At 31.5% G+C, this 17,281-nt stretch overlaps 1 protein-coding gene across 1 annotated transcript in view; it reads left to right on the top strand.

Annotated features, from left to right (window-relative positions):
• LOC105114112 (uncharacterized) overlaps nt 1–10,811 on the top strand; it is a 61,273-nt gene extending 50,462 nt beyond the window's left edge. The window contains exons 9-16 of the mRNA XM_011010536.1: nt 639–785; nt 3,595–3,741; nt 5,050–5,187; nt 6,496–6,642; nt 8,504–8,739; nt 8,861–9,077; nt 9,345–9,563; nt 10,303–10,811. Coding sequence (XP_011008838.1) covers nt 639–785; nt 3,595–3,741; nt 5,050–5,187; nt 6,496–6,642; nt 8,504–8,739; nt 8,861–9,077; nt 9,345–9,563; nt 10,303–10,640 — 1,589 coding nt within the window. The 3' untranslated portion in view covers nt 10,641–10,811. The remainder of the gene's footprint in view (nt 1–638; nt 786–3,594; nt 3,742–5,049; nt 5,188–6,495; nt 6,643–8,503; nt 8,740–8,860; nt 9,078–9,344; nt 9,564–10,302) is intronic.
• Nucleotides 10,812–17,281: the final 6,470 nt, after the last annotated feature.

Genomic DNA, 17,281 nt, shown 5'->3' with positions numbered 1-17,281 from the left:
CTGTTTGGCAATGGAGCATGATGGCACTACACTTGAAACGACATTTTTCTCCCCCAGTTTGTCTTGCATATTCCCTCTTCATTGTCAATAACCTTCTCTCTGTAGCTGCTTTAATTCATTCACTAACTATAAACTAGAATCATAGGATGGGAGTTCACTACCTGTAAAGCACTAAACTAGGACAAGATCACAGCCCTCTCTTTTTTGCCACCGTCACCATCAACGCCGCCCTATTTTCCTCTCCTTTCCCCTCTTCTTCCTGTAAGAGAGCTCAAAACAACGCTGCTAAGCTTGCCTATAACCACTTCTCCCTCCTCTCCCGCCCTTTATGGTAATTGAATCCCATTTGTTTCTTTGTAATGCTTCATTTCTTCTCTTTTTTATATTTCCTTGTGCTTTAATTGCGTTGTATCAGATATTTTAAAGACTTTTTTAGGTTACTTATTTTAATGAAATGAAATTACTTTGTAAATTAATGTTTGATTAAGAATGAATGCTTGCATAATAGTGTTTGATTGTTAATAGAATGTATTGAATGATGCCTGTAATCATAAAGCTTTTTATGATAAATCATTCTAGTGGTGCCTACGCTTATTTACACTGCATCAAGAAATGAAGAAACTGATGTTATGCTGAAGTTTCTGTAGGTTGCCCGAGTGGAAGTGCTGGGGCGAATACTCGTCTATCTCCCAGAGGGAAATTGCAACTAAACTTACAAGATGCAAGTCCAACTCCCCTTTCAAATGAAGCCGTGGCAGTTGCCATAAATGATGAGAGTTTTGAAGGTAAGAGCAAATTTAGTATTGATTTTTTCCTTACAAAATCATTAAACATTTCTTAGTGCTCGAGTGGAGTCAGTTGGATGTGCTTGATACTGATGGTTGCATTCAAAAACACCAACCAATTGTTATGGAAATAATAGGTTTTCCATTCTAAATTGACAGGCATGAAAACAGGTTATATACACAGCATCTAGAATTTTTTTTGCTAAATCAGTTGTCTTTATGGTGTCAAAAGATAACCTAGATAACTGCCCTGCATAAAATTTTTTTTTAAATTGACAGGCATGAAAACAGGTTATATACACAGCATCTAGAATTTTTTTTGCTAAATCAGTTGTCTTTATGGTGTCAAAAGATAACCTAGATAACTGCCCTGCATAAAAAAAAAAAATTTCGTATTCAGCTTAATTTTAACCAGTGCTCTCTCTCTTATAGTCTTCCTAGCGCTGCTGCCATGCATTTTTCAAACAGGATCTTTTTTAAGGAAATGCTATGGACACACGAGTGCCTAACACCTGATTTGCAGATATCCTGGTTGGGCCATGGTGCTTGTAGTCCACATATAGCCTGGCTCCCAGGTTTCAGATACCTACAAGTTTCTGTGATGCTCTCTCACTTTCTAAACAAAACTTTATGGAAACATTCCATTTATTGCTATAAACATGTATGTGGGGTGCATAATAAATTATAAACTGTAATTGGGTCCAAAAGATGGTCATATTGGGGTTTGATAGCCTGTTTGGCAATGGAGCATCATAGCACTCCACTTGAAACAAGGCTTTTGTTCCCCAGTTTCTCTTCTTTCATGTTTCCTCTTCATTGTCAGTAACCTTCTCTGTGTAGCCGTTTTAATTCATTCACTAATTATAAACCAGAATCATAGGATGGGAGTTCCCTACCTGTGAAGTCACTAAACTGGGACAAGATCACAGCCCTCTCTTTTTTGCCACCGTCACCATCAACGCCGCCCTATTTTCCTCTCCTTTCCCCTCTTCTTCCTGTAAGAGAGCTCAAAACAACGCTGCTAAGCTTGCCTATAACCACTTCTCCCTCCTCTCCCGCCCTTTATGGTAATTGAATCCCATTTGTTTCTTTGTAACGCTTCATTTCTTCTCTTTTTTATATTTCCTTGTGCTTTAATTGCGTTGTATCAGATATTTTAAAGACTTTTTTAGGTTACTTATTTTAATGAAATGAAATTACTTTGTAAATTAATGTTTGATTAAGAATGAATGCTTGCATAATAGTGTTTGATTGTTAATAGAATGTATTGAATGATGCCTGTAATCATAAAGCTTTTTATGATAAATCATTCTAGTGGTGCCTACACTTTATACCATTTACACCGCATCAAGAAATTAAGAAACTGATGTTATGCTGAAGTTTCTGTAGGCTGTTTGCATGGAAGCGCTAGGGGGGATACTCGTCTTTCTCCTGGAGGGAAATTGCAACTAAATCTACCAGATGCAAATCCAACTCCCCTGTCAAATGAAGCCGTGGAAATTCCCATAAATGATGAGAGTTTTGAAGGTAAGAGCAAATTTAGTATTGATTTTTTCCTTACAAAATCATTGAACGTTTCTTATTGCTAGATTGGAGTCAGTTGAATGTGCTTGATACTGATGGTTGCATTCAAAAACAGCAGCCAATTGTTTTGGAAATAATAGGTTTTCCATTCTAAATTGACAGGCATGAAAAGTGGTTATATACACAGCATCTAGAATTTTTTTTGTTAAATCAGTTGTCTTTATGGTGTCAAAAGATAACGTACATAACCAACTTGCTTAGAAAAAGAAAAAGAAATTGTTCGTAGTCAGCTTAATTTTTACCAATGCTCCTTCTCTTATGGTCTTCCTGGTGCAGCTGCCATGCAATTTTTCTAATGGGATCTTTTTTAAGGAAATGCTATGGGCACACATGAGTGTCCCAGCTCCTGATTCGCAGATAGCCTGGCGGGCTCCATGGTGCTTGTAGTCAACACATAGCCTAGGTCACAGGTTTCGGATACCCACAAGTGTCCGTGATGCTCTCTCTTATTCTATACAAAACTTTATGGAAACATCCCATTTATTGCTTTAACCATATATGAGGGATGCGTAATAAATTGTAAACAGTAATTGGGTCCAAAGAACGGTCATATTGGGGTCTGATAGCCTGTTTGGCAATGGAGCATGATGGCACTACACTTGAAACGACATTTTTCTCCCCCAGTTTGTCTTGCATATTCCCTCTTCATTGTCAATAACCTTCTCTCTGTAGCTGCTTTAATTCATTCACTAACTATAAATCAGAATCATAGGATGGGAGTTCCCTACCTGTGAAGTCACTAAACTGGGACAAGATCACAGCCCTCTCTTTTTTGCCACCGTCACCATCAACGCCGCCCTCTTTTCCTCTCATTCCCCCTCGTCTTCCTGGAAGAAAACTCAAAACAATGCTGCTAAGCTCGCCTATAACCACTTCTTCCTTCTCTTCTGCCCTTTATGGTAATTGAATCCCATTTGTTTCTTTGTAACACTTTATTTCTTCCATTTTTTATATTTCCTTTGCTTTAATTGAATTGTATCAGATATTTTAAAGACTTTTTTAGGTTAATTATTTTAATGAAATGAAATTACTTTGTAAATTAATGTTTGATTAAGAATGAATGCTTGCATGATAATGTTTGATTATTATAATTTATTTCTGTTTTGTTAATAGAATGATTGATTGATGCGTGTAATCATGAAGCTTTTTATGATAAATCAATCTAGTGGTGCCTATGCTTATTTACACTGCATCATGAAATGAAGAAACTGATGTTATGCTGAAGTTTCTGTAGGCTGTTCGAGTGGAAGTGCTGGGGGGAATACTCGTCTATCTCCTGGAGGGAAATTGCGACTAAACCTACAAGATGCAAGTCCAACTCCCATGTCAGATGAAGCCGTAGCAGTTGCCATAAATGATGACAGTTTTGAAGGTGAGAGCAAATTTAGTATTGATTTTTTCCTTACAAAATCGTTAAACGTTTCTTAGTGCTGGGGTGGAGTCAGATGGATGTGCTTGATGCTGATGGTTGCATTCAAAAAAACCAACCAATTGTTATGGAAATAATAGGTTTTCCATTCTGAATTGACAGGCATGAAAACAGGTTATATACACAGCATCTAGAATTTTTTTTGCTAAATCAGTTGTCTTTATGGTGTCAAAAGATAACCTACATAACCAACCTGCTTTAAAAAAGAAAAAAAAGAAAAACTGTTCATAGTCAGCTTAATTTTACCAGTGCTCCCTCTCTTATGGTCTTCCTAGAGTTGCTGCCATGCAGTTTTCAAACGGGATCTTTTTTAAGGAAATGCTATGGACACACATGAGTGCCTGACACTGGATTCGCAGGTATCCTGGTTGGGTCCATGGTGCTTGTAGTCCACACATGGCCTAGCTCACAGGTTTCAGATACCCACAAGTGTCTGTGATGCTCTATCACTTTCTAAACAAAACTTTATGGAAACATTTGACTTATTGCTATAACCATATTTGTGAGGTGCATAATAAATTATAAACTGTAATTGGGTCCTAAAAATGGTCATATTGGGGTTTGATAGCCTGTTTGGCAATGGAGCATAATAGCACTCCACTTGAAACAAGGTTTTTGTTCCCCAGTTTCTCTTCTTTCATGTTTCCTCTTCATTGTCAGTAACCTTCTCTGTGCAGCCGTTTTAATTCATTCACTAACTATAAACCAGAATCATATGATGGGAGTTCCCTACCTATGAAGTTACTAAACTGAAACAAGATCACATTCCTCTCTTTTTTTCCACCGTCACCATCAATACTGTCCTCTTTTCCTCTCCTTTCCCCTCTTCTTCTTCTTCTTATAAGAAAGCTCAAAACAACACTGCTAAGCTCGCCTATAACCACTTCTCCCTCCTTTCTCACCATTCCTCCTCCCCTCTTTCTAGCAATTGAATTCCTTTTGTTTCTTTGCAATGCTTCATTTCTGTTTTATATATATATATATATTTCCTAGTGCTTTAATTGCACTGTATCAGATATTATAAAGACTTTTTTGGGGTAATTATTTTAATGAAATGAAATTACCTTGTAAATTAATGTTTGATTAAGAATGAATGCTTGCATAATAACGTTTGATTGTTATAATTTATTTTTTTTGTTAATATACTTGTAGTCATGAAGCTTGTTATGATAAATCAATCTATTGGTGGCTATGCTTACTTACACTGCATCAAGAAATGTAGAAACTGATGTTATGCTAAAGTTTCTGCAGGTTTTTCAAGTGGAAGTGCTGGGGGGAATTCTTGTCTATCTCCCGGAGGGAAATTGCAATTAAACCTACAAGTTGCAAATCCAACTCCCCTGTCAAATGATGCTGTGGCAGTTGCCATAAATGATGAGAGTTTTGAAGGTAAGAGCAAATTTAGTATTGATTTTTTCCTTACAAAATCATTAAACGTTTCTTAGTACTGGAGTGGAGCCAGTTGGATGTGCTTGATACTAATGGTTGCATTCAGAAACAGCAGCCAATTGTTTTGGAAATAATAGGTTTTCCATTCTAAATTGACAGGCATGAAAAGAGGTTATATACGCAGCATCTAGAATTTTTTTTGCTAAATCAGTTGTCTTTATGGCATCAAAAGATTAATCAACCTCCTTTAAAAAAAAAAATGTTGTATTAAGCTTAATTTTCATCAGTGCTCCCCCTCTTATGGTCTTCCTGGTGCTGCTGCCTTGCAATTTTTCTAATGGGATCTTTTTTAAGGAAATGCTATGGGCTCTCATTGACAATAACCTTCTCTTTGTAGCCACTTTAATTCATGCACTAAATATAAACCAAAATCAACTGCTTCATACGTGAACAATAAGGTTCTAACACTTGATTTGAAAACTTGAGGTAAAAATCTCAAATATGCTGCCTTTACACAATTTCTTGAAAACATATTGATAGAATCCCTTCGTTTGTGTTGTATGCATTTTTGCTTTACAAATAGCTTCAATTACTCGTGTGTCTTATTAAATATGTCAAGTTTTGGAATCAATTTTTCTTCTTTATCTTTTAAATTTGACAGATCTGTGTATAACTTCAATTACTTGTGCGTGTGGGTACATCTGTATTTTTATTTTTGGAATCAATTTTCTTGGTTTTCTTTTAGATTAACTATTTTCTTGCATGTCATTCATGTATCTGTAAAAATTATCATAGTTAAAGAGTGTAATTGTTGGTGAGATTATTGAAAACCTAATTTAGAGACAATTTTCACAATAATTATGAAATTCACTCTTGCAATGTTTGGCTTTGCTTGGGATGGGACATTGTTATCTTCTTCCTATGGATGTAATTGTTTTAATGAAATGAAATTACTTTGTAAATTAATGTTCGTTTCAGAATGAATGCTTGCATAATAACATTTGATTATTATAATTATTTATTTTTTGTAAATAGAATGATTGATTGATGTGTGTAATCTTGCAGCGTTTTATGATAAATCAATCTAGTGGTGCCTATGCTTATTTACACTGCATCATTCTAATTAATGTATGTTTCAGAATGAATGCTTGCATAATAACATTTGATTATTATAATTATTTATTTTTTGTAAATAGAATGATTGATTGATGTGTGTAATCTTGCAGCGTTTTATGATAAATCAATCTAGTGGTGCCTATGCTTATTTACACTGCATCATGAAAGGAAGAAACTGATGTTATGCTGAAGTTTCTGCAGGCTGTTCCAGTGGAAGCGCTGGGGAGAATACTCGTCTATGTCCTGAAGGGAAATTGCAATTAAACCTACAAGATGCAAATCCAACTCACCTGTCAAATGAAGCCGTGGCAAAAGCCAAAAGTGATGAGATTTTTGGAGGTGAGAGCAAATATAGTATAGTTTTTTTTTTCCCTTACAAAATCAACACTTAGTGCTGGAGTGGAGTCAGTTGGATGTGCTTGATACTCATGGTTGCATTCCTGAACAGCAACCATTTGTTATGGAAATAATAGGTTTTCCTCTCAAAATTGGCAGGCATGAAAACAGTTTATTTATACAGTATCTTAAGCTTAATTATCATCAGTGCTCCCCCTCTTATGGTCTTCCTGGTGCTGCTGCCATGCAATTTTTCTGATGGGATCTTTTTTAAGGAAATGCTATGGGCTCTCATTGACACTAACCTTCTCTCTGTAGCCACTTTAATTCATTCACTAACTTTAAACCAAAATCAACTGCTTCATACGTGAACAATAAGGTTCTAACTCTTGATTTGAAAATTTTAGGTAACAATCTCAAATATGTTGCCTTTATACAATTTCTGCACAAAATAATGATGGAATCCCTTAGTTTGCGCTGTATGCATTTTAGCTTTACAAATAGCTTGATATCTATATATTTATCTTCAATTACTCGTGTGTCTTGTTAAATATGTTAAAGTGTTGGAATCAGTTTTTCTTCTTGATCTTTTAAATTTGACAGATCTGTGTATAACTTCAATTACTTGCGTGTGTGGGTCCATCTTTGTTTTTATTTTAGGAATAAATTTTCTTGGTTATCTTTAGATTAACTATTTTCTTGCATGTTATTCATGTATCTGTAAAAATTATCATAGTTAAATAGTATAATTTTTTGTGAGATTATTGAAAACATTTGGAGACAATTTTCACAATCATTATGAAATTCACTCTTGCAATGTTTATGACTTTTATGGCTTTTCTTGGGATGGAAATTGTTATCTTCTTCCGATGGATGTAGCTTTTTTGTCGTTTGATGCTTACCTTCTTAGGTTTTCTATATTATGCTTTTCCGCATCAAGTCTGTTCTCTTTCTGGCTGACCTTTTGCTCGTACTTTGGATCTGAATTTTAAATGTGAGGATTTATTATCTTGAGAATTGACCTTCTTTGACATACATTGGAGTCTTAGAATGTTTCTAATATTTCTGTACGTGAAACTTAACTCTTCTTTTTAAAAAAATTCTCACTCTTCTTTTTTAAAAAATTCTATCACGCACTAAAAAAATTTGTAGAAATGAAGTGAACTGAAATGAGAAAAAAGAAAGGAACTAAATAATAACCATAACCACATGGCTGAGCTGCCATATCTAACAGAGTTTATGAAAATTCTTGATTGTTGAAGATGGGTTAGATCATGAATCTTCCTTTCCGGCCATACTTGTGGTGAATGGACTCTTCCCCATGCCCAAATTTCAACAAATAGAGCTAGATAACTTCTCTTTTAAGATGCTACTAAGCTTGCTCTGATAACTTCTGTTCTGTCTATTTCCCTTGTGTCTCATTTAGTACTTTTTTTGGGAATATAGAATGGAGGAAAACATAAGAACTTCTACTTCAATTGTTCTATCAGTCCTTTCTTTGTTTATTATTGTTATTGTATTTTCTCTGTACTCTGTTGTGCTTGGCTGTTGAAATCTGCTGCCTGTAATCAAAATCATTGTTTTGTAATTGGGTAATTTAATTCATTTGGTAGCTTATAGGTTTGTATTGTATAGTCTAAAAGGGGAAAGGAGGGACATTTATATTTAACGCACTGTTGGTTGCCAAGTTATTGCAGCAAATGAGAAACTGAATTCTGATTGAAGGTGGCAGCATCTACTGACCATGGAAACCTGATATTGAATCACCTTATTTTGTGTCTTAAATAATGCTCCAGTTTATTTTGTGTTTTTCATGAAAAGTCACTATCTGACACATTCATCTGAATTTGCTCCTGGCTTACAGGTATGCAGCACTTGTTTAAAAACCAGCTGCAAACCTATGCTCGAAAGAGAAATTTCACTCCACCTGTGTATTCTTGTGAGCGTGTGGGTCCTCGTCATGCTAGTCGCTTTAAGAGCAAGGTCACAGTAAATGGACAAACCTACGAGAGTCAAGGATATTTTCCCACATTGAATAAAGCTGAACTTGCAGCTGCAAAAGCTGCATTGATGTCATTATTGTCAAATGGAGTTGAGGAGGTTAGTTTTCTAAGATTTGTGGAGATGCAAAAATATGATGGCTACGAATGCGATTTTAATGCTTGTATCTTTCAGACACATGATTACTCTTCTTTATGTAATTTATTGTTTTTCTTTTTAGGATGGGTTTGGCTATAAGAGTCTTTTACAAGAACTGGCTCAGAGAGAAGGTTGTGGTTTGCCAACTTATTGGACAGACAGATCTGGTGAAGCTCATGCGCCTACTTTCATTTCAAAAGTGGAGATAGAAGGAGAGATTTTTACAGGACAAGGAGCAAAAACTAAGAAGCAAGCAGAGATGAGTGCTGCAAAGATTGCATTCACAGCTCTAAAACAGCGTACTTTTATTATATGCTTTATTTTAATCTTATTTAGTCTTTCATGATTTAGGTACCCAGTTAATCAACTTATTAGTGTGGAGACATTCTTACTATAGCTTCTAAATTGATACTCATTTTTATGATTAACATATGCCCTTCATAGTTCTTCTAAGCTTTTTAATAATCAGGGGGGAATAGAGATGCCGCAATACAAGTATTAAAACTAATTATAAAGTAAAGATTATATTGTAGCGCTTAATCAGATTGTATGGCTTTTTTGGTCAGGTTACTCAAGTCGGAGCCCTGGATTTCTCTCTACTTCCCAATTTCAAGAAGCTCCTCGGAGCTCACCTCTCTCCCCTGCTTGCCAATCCCAAGAAGGTCTTCAGAGCGAAACTCCTCAGTTCTCAGTTTCTAACCTGCGTGCAGGTCTCACTGCTTATCTTCAACAAAACGTCCAACCTAAATTGCCCGTGCTCAATGAACAAGCTGAAGAGTACAGAGGTGAGTTTCTAAACATTCCCCAAGCATCTTGCATTTCTATTAGCGGGCATTAGAAGATGGTTTCATATTGTAATAAATATCTCTTCTATACGTTTTCATTAATATCTCCAAAACCATGAGCAAATGCTTTCTGCCAACATATGGTGGAAATTGAAATCTGAAAGCATCTAGATTGGTGACTAGATTTTTCAGATATTTGATTTGGAGGGGCACAATAAGCAGATGCGTTTGTAGGTGGTGATAAATTTTCAGACCTGTCAAGTCTCTTGACCAGGTTGAAGCTAAGCCTTTTCATTTGCACAATCTACGTTGATTCTAACCAGAGAATTTGTTCAATATAAGAATCTACTTCAACTGTGACCTATAGATTTCTGATGACGTTGAACGGTGCTTAATTAGTTTATTTTATGTATTTATGCATATCCATGGCAGATGTGTGCATTCATATGACAACATATAACATAGTGCACAGATATTCAAACGTTTTTTAGTATCTTAGAGTACAAGTCGGTAAGCCAGGATAGAGAGTAACTCAAGCTTTGCGTCTTCATGCTATTTTAGATGATTCGACGTGAATAAAACCTACCTCGAGGTAGAAGCTTTAACTGTGATATAATATGAACTCAAAAATTTCCATCCATGTTCCTTATAAAGTATTTTTTTTTTCTTCTCTCATAGGCAAAATTGCGATTCATGCTTGCATGATATCTTAATGGCATCCATATCTCATAACATTTAGCTCTTGAATTGCTGGCAGCAAATTCTGTAGTTAGCAATCATAATCCCTCCATTGCATCTCCAGGGCAAGACAGTTGTTCAGCTATGGCAAGCAGTACACCTTCACCTGCCGCAGCCATCTCTTCCTCGCCTAAACATGACTTGACTTCATCTTCTTTGCCTTCTAATTCCCCCACTAATTTAGCCACTAGCTCAGGTATCGAGTTTATGGTCCGAGGGATTAGGGTTCTGATTCATCCAAGTGGGACCGAAATGACATATCCTGCAGGCAGCACCGTGTTGCCCATCAGCGATGACAAATGGGCTGCAGTGGAGTTGCCACCTCAACGGAGTCGGTAAATATTTGTTTTCCACGTGAATGATGGGTGCCTTTTAGTTTTAAATCGTTGCCCTCCAAAATTTAGGACAACGCTAGAAAGACTTTACGTTTGTAATAAACGACGTGGCAGCAGCTTATGCTTGGTGTTTTATTTGTCGTTTTATCCATAATTATAATCCTACTGTTACCTGAAACGACCTGGATGGGGTGAGAAATTGTCAAGGAAAAAAAAGTTGACCGTTCGCATTCTCTGGTTAGTGGTCAAATAAAATCATCCTGAACTACCTTCAAACTGGTATCATCCTAAAATCCATAGTGCTATGGGAAACATGACCATTAAGATTGAGTACATCACGCAAACTAATCTCTGTGGGAAGTTTACAGAGGTGGCATTCCTTATTATTTTAGGAAAACTTGTGAAAGTTTTAATTTTTATGGAAAAAAAGGAACAAAAAGGTGACTTTTGAAGGTCTCCCTGATGGGAGAGTCCATCATAGCAGTTTATCTTGCCCATCTAAAAACTCAAGATATTAAAGATTCAACATCTAATTTGTTTAGCCAAAAAAACATGTATTTAAAGCCAAAAATCTCAAGTTTAATTATTGTTTTATGATAGGTAATTAAGGCTGGTAATGATGGAAATTAATTTTGGTAATTATTAAAATAATTCTATCATTGATGTTTTAAATTTTACTGTAAGAAAAGGGTTAATAAAGAATTTTCTGCATTGTTTTTAATGAAATATTTAGACTTCTTCTCGCCTTATATTTTTATATTTTTAGTGTTTTTTTCTTTTTTTGGCTTCATTTTAAGCTTAGATTTTTTATTTTTAAAATAAACTTGAGTTATAGTACTTTTGATTCATAAACTTTGCTAATAAGTCTTTAAAAAAGTGTATCTAAATAATATGGTGTTATTAGAATTTTATAAATCTTATTGCAAACATCTTTAGCATCAAATAACAAGCAATAAAGTCTCAAGTATCAAGGATACATCCTTGAAAATAGCAAAGCTTCATCAAAGCACTTCAACATGTAAATATTTTTCTTCGGTTTTGTTTAATTTAGTACATTAATATGTATGTTATGATTATTTTTTAAGTATCTTTTGTGTCTTTAGATATATACTTAGTATGTATGCTATGATCTTTGTATATTTTTAATATTGTTTACAAGTTTGCTATGATTTATGAAATTACATGTTTATAGTTTCAAAATGTATGAACAGTATACTTTCTTTGAACATCTAATATATTCAGAATGCTTTTGTTATAACAAATATACTAAAATGAAAGAGGGTGTTGTGGACTAGAGTAATGCATTTCTTTTTAATTTTTAATTTGATCTTTATATTTTTACTTTATATAAGTGAGCTATTTTGAATCTAAATTAGCACTCAATAGCATATTTTCAATAGCATATTATTTTGGTAGGGAGAGTTGAATTGAAAGACAAAGAATTGAAAAGAAAAAAAAAAGGATAAAATAGGTGGTGGCTTTGAGATTTCTTTGAAAAGTTCAATTTAGCCCCCTATTTTTTTTAGCTATTAGGTAATTGGTTCTTTTAATTTCTAAGAATTCAATTTAGGTACCAAACCTTATTTTCTCACTTTCTAGTTTTGGAAGAAGAGAAGGGCTTGCCGAATTTTGGAGTAGAAGGAGAAAATTATAACTGGTGATGATTTCGATCACCAAAATACTATATTTTTATGTCAAATGGTTCCATACAATAACCAGAGTTTAAATTAGATTCTCCCCCTTCAAAGTGTCTAAAAAAAATATTTGAGCTCAGAAAAATTTTTAATTTTAGGTTAATTTTGGGTTTTGATATATTTTTATTTTTTATTTTTTTAGAGGTCATTGATTGGTTTTACAAGATTTGCAGTGTTCTTCAGGTTTTTGCGGTAAAAAATAGATTGCAAATGAGTTTTTAGATGAAAAAAAAATAAAAACCCTATTTTTATAGTTACCATAATGATTGGAATTTAGGAAACTCTTGACGACTTAAAAACATAATTAAAAACCCATGTGCGTAGACCTGACCTTGCAGGATTGCACACTAGCTTTTTCTTAATAGGTCGAGCATTTGACTTGGCTTATTAAACCAAACAACCCTTAGCTCTTTTTTTTTTAATTTAGATTTTCTTAATTTATACCATAATAATAATAATAATTTATAAGTTTATATTTTAATTAATTTTAATTAATACCCCCTTCTCTATAATTTTTTTCTTACCTAGTATTTTTTTTAAATAGCAATTGTTTTAATTATTTTGAATGTGTTTATGTTTTTATATGTTAGTTTGTAAAATTGTTTTTATATTTTATATAGATTAATTTTATTTAAAAAAAATATATAATTTTTTTAATATGATTAATATGTTCAGTCTTGCATAATATTGTTTCTCTTTTTATTTTATTAAATGAATTTTATATGTGTGTTGATTTCTATTATAAATTAATTTTAATAAACATATTCAGTAAATACAACTAGATAAATAACTCGTATTGCGATATTAAATATTTTGATATATTTTTTTTCTCAATCTTTTCAATTTCATTTTTATTTATCATTAAAAACTTTTTTTTATTTATATATCTAAATATTTTACTAGAAACATAGGGCGAGCCAGTAATGCAAGAGCCCTAATCTAGTGACAAACTAAACATCTGTGCTTATTTGTCTAATTATTTTGGTTTATGATCTTAAAACTTTATCCTTTGTTTTTTTCAGTCCATGCATGTAATTTTAGAATCTTGTATGTCCATGCATGTAATTTTAGAATCTTGTATGGTATATGTATCCTTTTTGTTTTGATTGTTTTAACAAGTTTATATGAAAAGCAATTTGTATACATTGATGCATATTGTCGTCTATGTGTAGTGTCACAATGATTGTCTTCCCGAATCGAGATTTTCTAGTGATCAATAGAAAAAATAAAAAATTCTTATTTCTTATAAGTAAAAAAAAATATAGAATCACTATTTGGTATCTTAGTAATTAATAATCCTAATTTAGACCAAATAACTCATCTCTTTAATTTTTTAACCCACACAACAATGATCAAATTTTAGAAATAGTAGATAACAAATTACTTATTGCCTCAGACAACTTATCATCTGGTTAATTAAGAAAAGTTAAAAGTGTATGTCATCCACTCCTAAAAAAAAAAGAAAGAAAAGTATAGGTCTGGGTTTCAAGGCCTAGATATGCCTAGGCTTTTTATTCCAAGTCAGACTCTAATTATTTTAGATTTTTTTAAGTATTAAATTAATTAGAAAAATAATTTAGATTATATTTTATTTAATATCATTTTAATAAAGTATAAGAGTCTTTTTATAATATTAACAATTTTTTTTAAGAACCCATCATCATCATCATCATCCAATAGTTTTTCTCATAGCTTATATTTTAATTTTTATATAATTAAATAAAAAATATTTCTAAAATCTACATTAATTTACATTAAATTCATGACTCGAATGACTAGTTTCACAAATTAACTCTAATTAATTAAAGTTAATAAAACATATCATCATCTCTATATTTATTCAAAAGATATTCACTTTATATAGGTAAAATTTGGAGCCCATAATCAAAACTTTATTTTCAAATAAAAAATGAAAATATAATTCTTTTTATATTTTAAAGAAATTGATATGACCTATCATGAATAGCATACCAATTACTCTAGTATCCAGTAAAGGAAATATTCCTTTCGGATTACCACTATTCTTTTAGAACTTCATACTATCCTTATACACACCGTATTCGTTTTATAAAAGCTCTATTCTTTTTTCCTTTTTTATTTTCTTATTGGAAACTTATTTCTTGATAGCAACTGTGAAAATGTGTGCAGCCTATGCTCGTTTTCTTCTTTCCGACTTGAATCATGTACACAGCTTTGTTCTGATGGCGGGCAAGATAAAACATACTTACCAACGCATATTTACTTAAGCTTTGACAGTATTTAATTAAGATTTAATTAATTTTTTATATTCGTATATTAAAATAACAAATAAATTTGAAAAAATATTTTTTTTTTCAAAAATATTTTTCACACGTAGGAACTTAATGTGAAGATGTAAAGATTGGGATTGTGATATATAATAGACAACAATATGAACAAATACATTTGAAAGGCTGAAGTAGTAGTGAGAATTTTTAGTCCAGTTCAGTTTTTAATTAAAAAACCAATTAAACTAATATATATATATATATATATATAAAATAAAAAATTGGTTTAAACCAATGAGTTTTGTTTGTTTTTTAAAGAGTAAAACCAACAAATTTTTATTGTCATTTTATGGTTTTTTGAGCTTTTATGACCAAATATAGATGATTTTTTTTGAATAAGGGGTAAAAAGAAAATAAAAACATTGTTAATGTTGCAATGTCAACCTTTTATTTATTTATTTCAAACGTACCATGATAAAGATCTACTCTAATTTGTCTATCGATATCATACGATAAAACTTGAATAAAATAAATGTATCTTGCTCATTATGATATCGTGATTCAATAACCTCTAGCAACTTATCATAATAATTAACTTCAAAATAATTTGAAGTTAAACCCTTTTACACAAACTCCACCCACTATTACATGTCTTTCTACCATCATAATAGTTTGGTATCAAAGACAGATACATTGATAAAATACCCATAATAATACTAAATCTCTCTTTCACGACCTAAAGATAGGAATTTTAGTCTACTAGCAGTGCCTTCCTTATTGAAAACTCGTTTAAAGTTAATTAATGACCATTAATGGTCTAGGTCAAAACATAGTTAAATATTTTTTTATGAGTTGTAAATTATTAAATACTTACATGCGTTTTAAAATATATGATAGATTGTTCACCTTGTAATTAAAAAAATTAAGTTTTAATTTCATTTGAGATTTTGGGTAACAATAATCGATGATGTTGCCTGTAAAAAGTTATTAAATTGAGTCTATATAAAAATATAAGCGAAAATGATTCAAAACTATATAAGTATAAAATTGACATACTAAATAAAAGATTTCAATTCATTGAAGTTGAATAACATATAATTATTTGTCTATCTGAATTTGATGTCTATTAAGTATCTTCTTCTTATTGTATTCTTCAAAAATGGTCATCTAGGATGCAAAATATTGACAGATTTTCACACCAAAGAAGTTCACCACTATCATCATGTCTTAAAACATGCAACTCAAAATAATACAAGGTAAATATTAAAAGCTCTTCAATAATATAAATCTTGTATATCAAAGCCTCAACATGTGCTTTATTTTTAATAGTTTCCTTAAGGTTGAACATGTATTTGCATGCAACTAATTAGAAATGAATAACTAAATGTTTATACATATAAAAATATAATGCATGTAATCCCTAATCTCTCTAATAGATATATCCATTTGTAGTGCACATATCCTCAAGCAACTTGTAATTTGTTTATTTTTATTTTTTTTAAAAGAAGCATATGTCGTCCACTCTTAAGGAAAAGAAAAAAATAAAAGCACATATATAGTTCTGAGCTTTAAGGCATAGACGTGCCTAGACTTCTTAATTCAAGTCAAGCTTGTAGGTGTGACCTATTTTTTAAAATTAATTTAGATTTATATTTTTTTTTTAAATAATTAATTTAAATTATTAAATTAATTAGGAGAATAACTTAAATGTTATTTTATTTAATGCCATACAATTTTTCATTTTTTTTTAATAATGTATAAGAGTCTTTTATAATATTAGCAAGTTTTTTTAACAACCTGGTTGAGTCCTAATAACTTATATTTTTATTTTCATGTAATTAAATAAAATGTATTTCAAAAAACTTATATTATTAAACCTGGTTAAGTCCATAACTTGAATTATTAATTTAACAGTTTAGTTCACGTTAATCAAAATTGATCAAAGATATCATTATTTTTATATTTCAAAAGTATTCCCTTTTATATCTAAAATTTTAAGTTCATAATTAAAACTTTACTTACAATTAAACAACATATTAGCTACTAATATTTATTTTATATTTAAAAAAATTTGATATGATCGTATGGTGAAGTGCATACCAATTACTCTAGTAAACACTAAAGGAGATATTCTTTTTTTAATACCCACTATTCTTTTAGAACTTCAAGCTATCCTTATGCATGTACATCTTATCTTATTTATAAGGGTGAGAAAAAAATTAAAAAATTGATTAACTTAAAAAAATTAGAAAAAATAACCGAAAAAATCAAATAAAAAAAATTGATTAAACCGATAAGAATATTTAGAAAAATCAACTTGTTTGGTATTGGTTTTATAAACCTGAAACTAAAAAATCAAACTAAATAAATTTAATAAAAAACTAAATTGAAAAAGAACCTAATCAAACTAGAAAAAAAATAATTGAGCCAAACGGAAACAAATACATTAGAAATTATAAAAAAAAACAAAAAAATATAGTTTTTTTGTTTTTAATATAAAATAACCGAATCAAAACCGAATCAAAACCGAATCTTGAATTGAGTCTATATAAAAATATAAACAAAAATGATTCAAAATTATATAATTATAAAATTGACTTATTAAATAAAAGATTTCAATTCATTATAATTGAATAACATATAATTATGTGTCTACCTGAATTTGTCAAAAATCAAACCAAACATTAAAAAGAAAAAAATCATCC

This window comes from Populus euphratica, unplaced genomic scaffold, assembly GCF_000495115.2.
Source record: "Populus euphratica unplaced genomic scaffold, PopEup_1.0 scaffold954.1, whole genome shotgun sequence".
Lineage (NCBI taxonomy): Eukaryota > Viridiplantae > Streptophyta > Magnoliopsida > Malpighiales > Salicaceae > Populus > Populus euphratica.
This window is presented reverse-complemented; position numbering and strand designations above follow the sequence as displayed.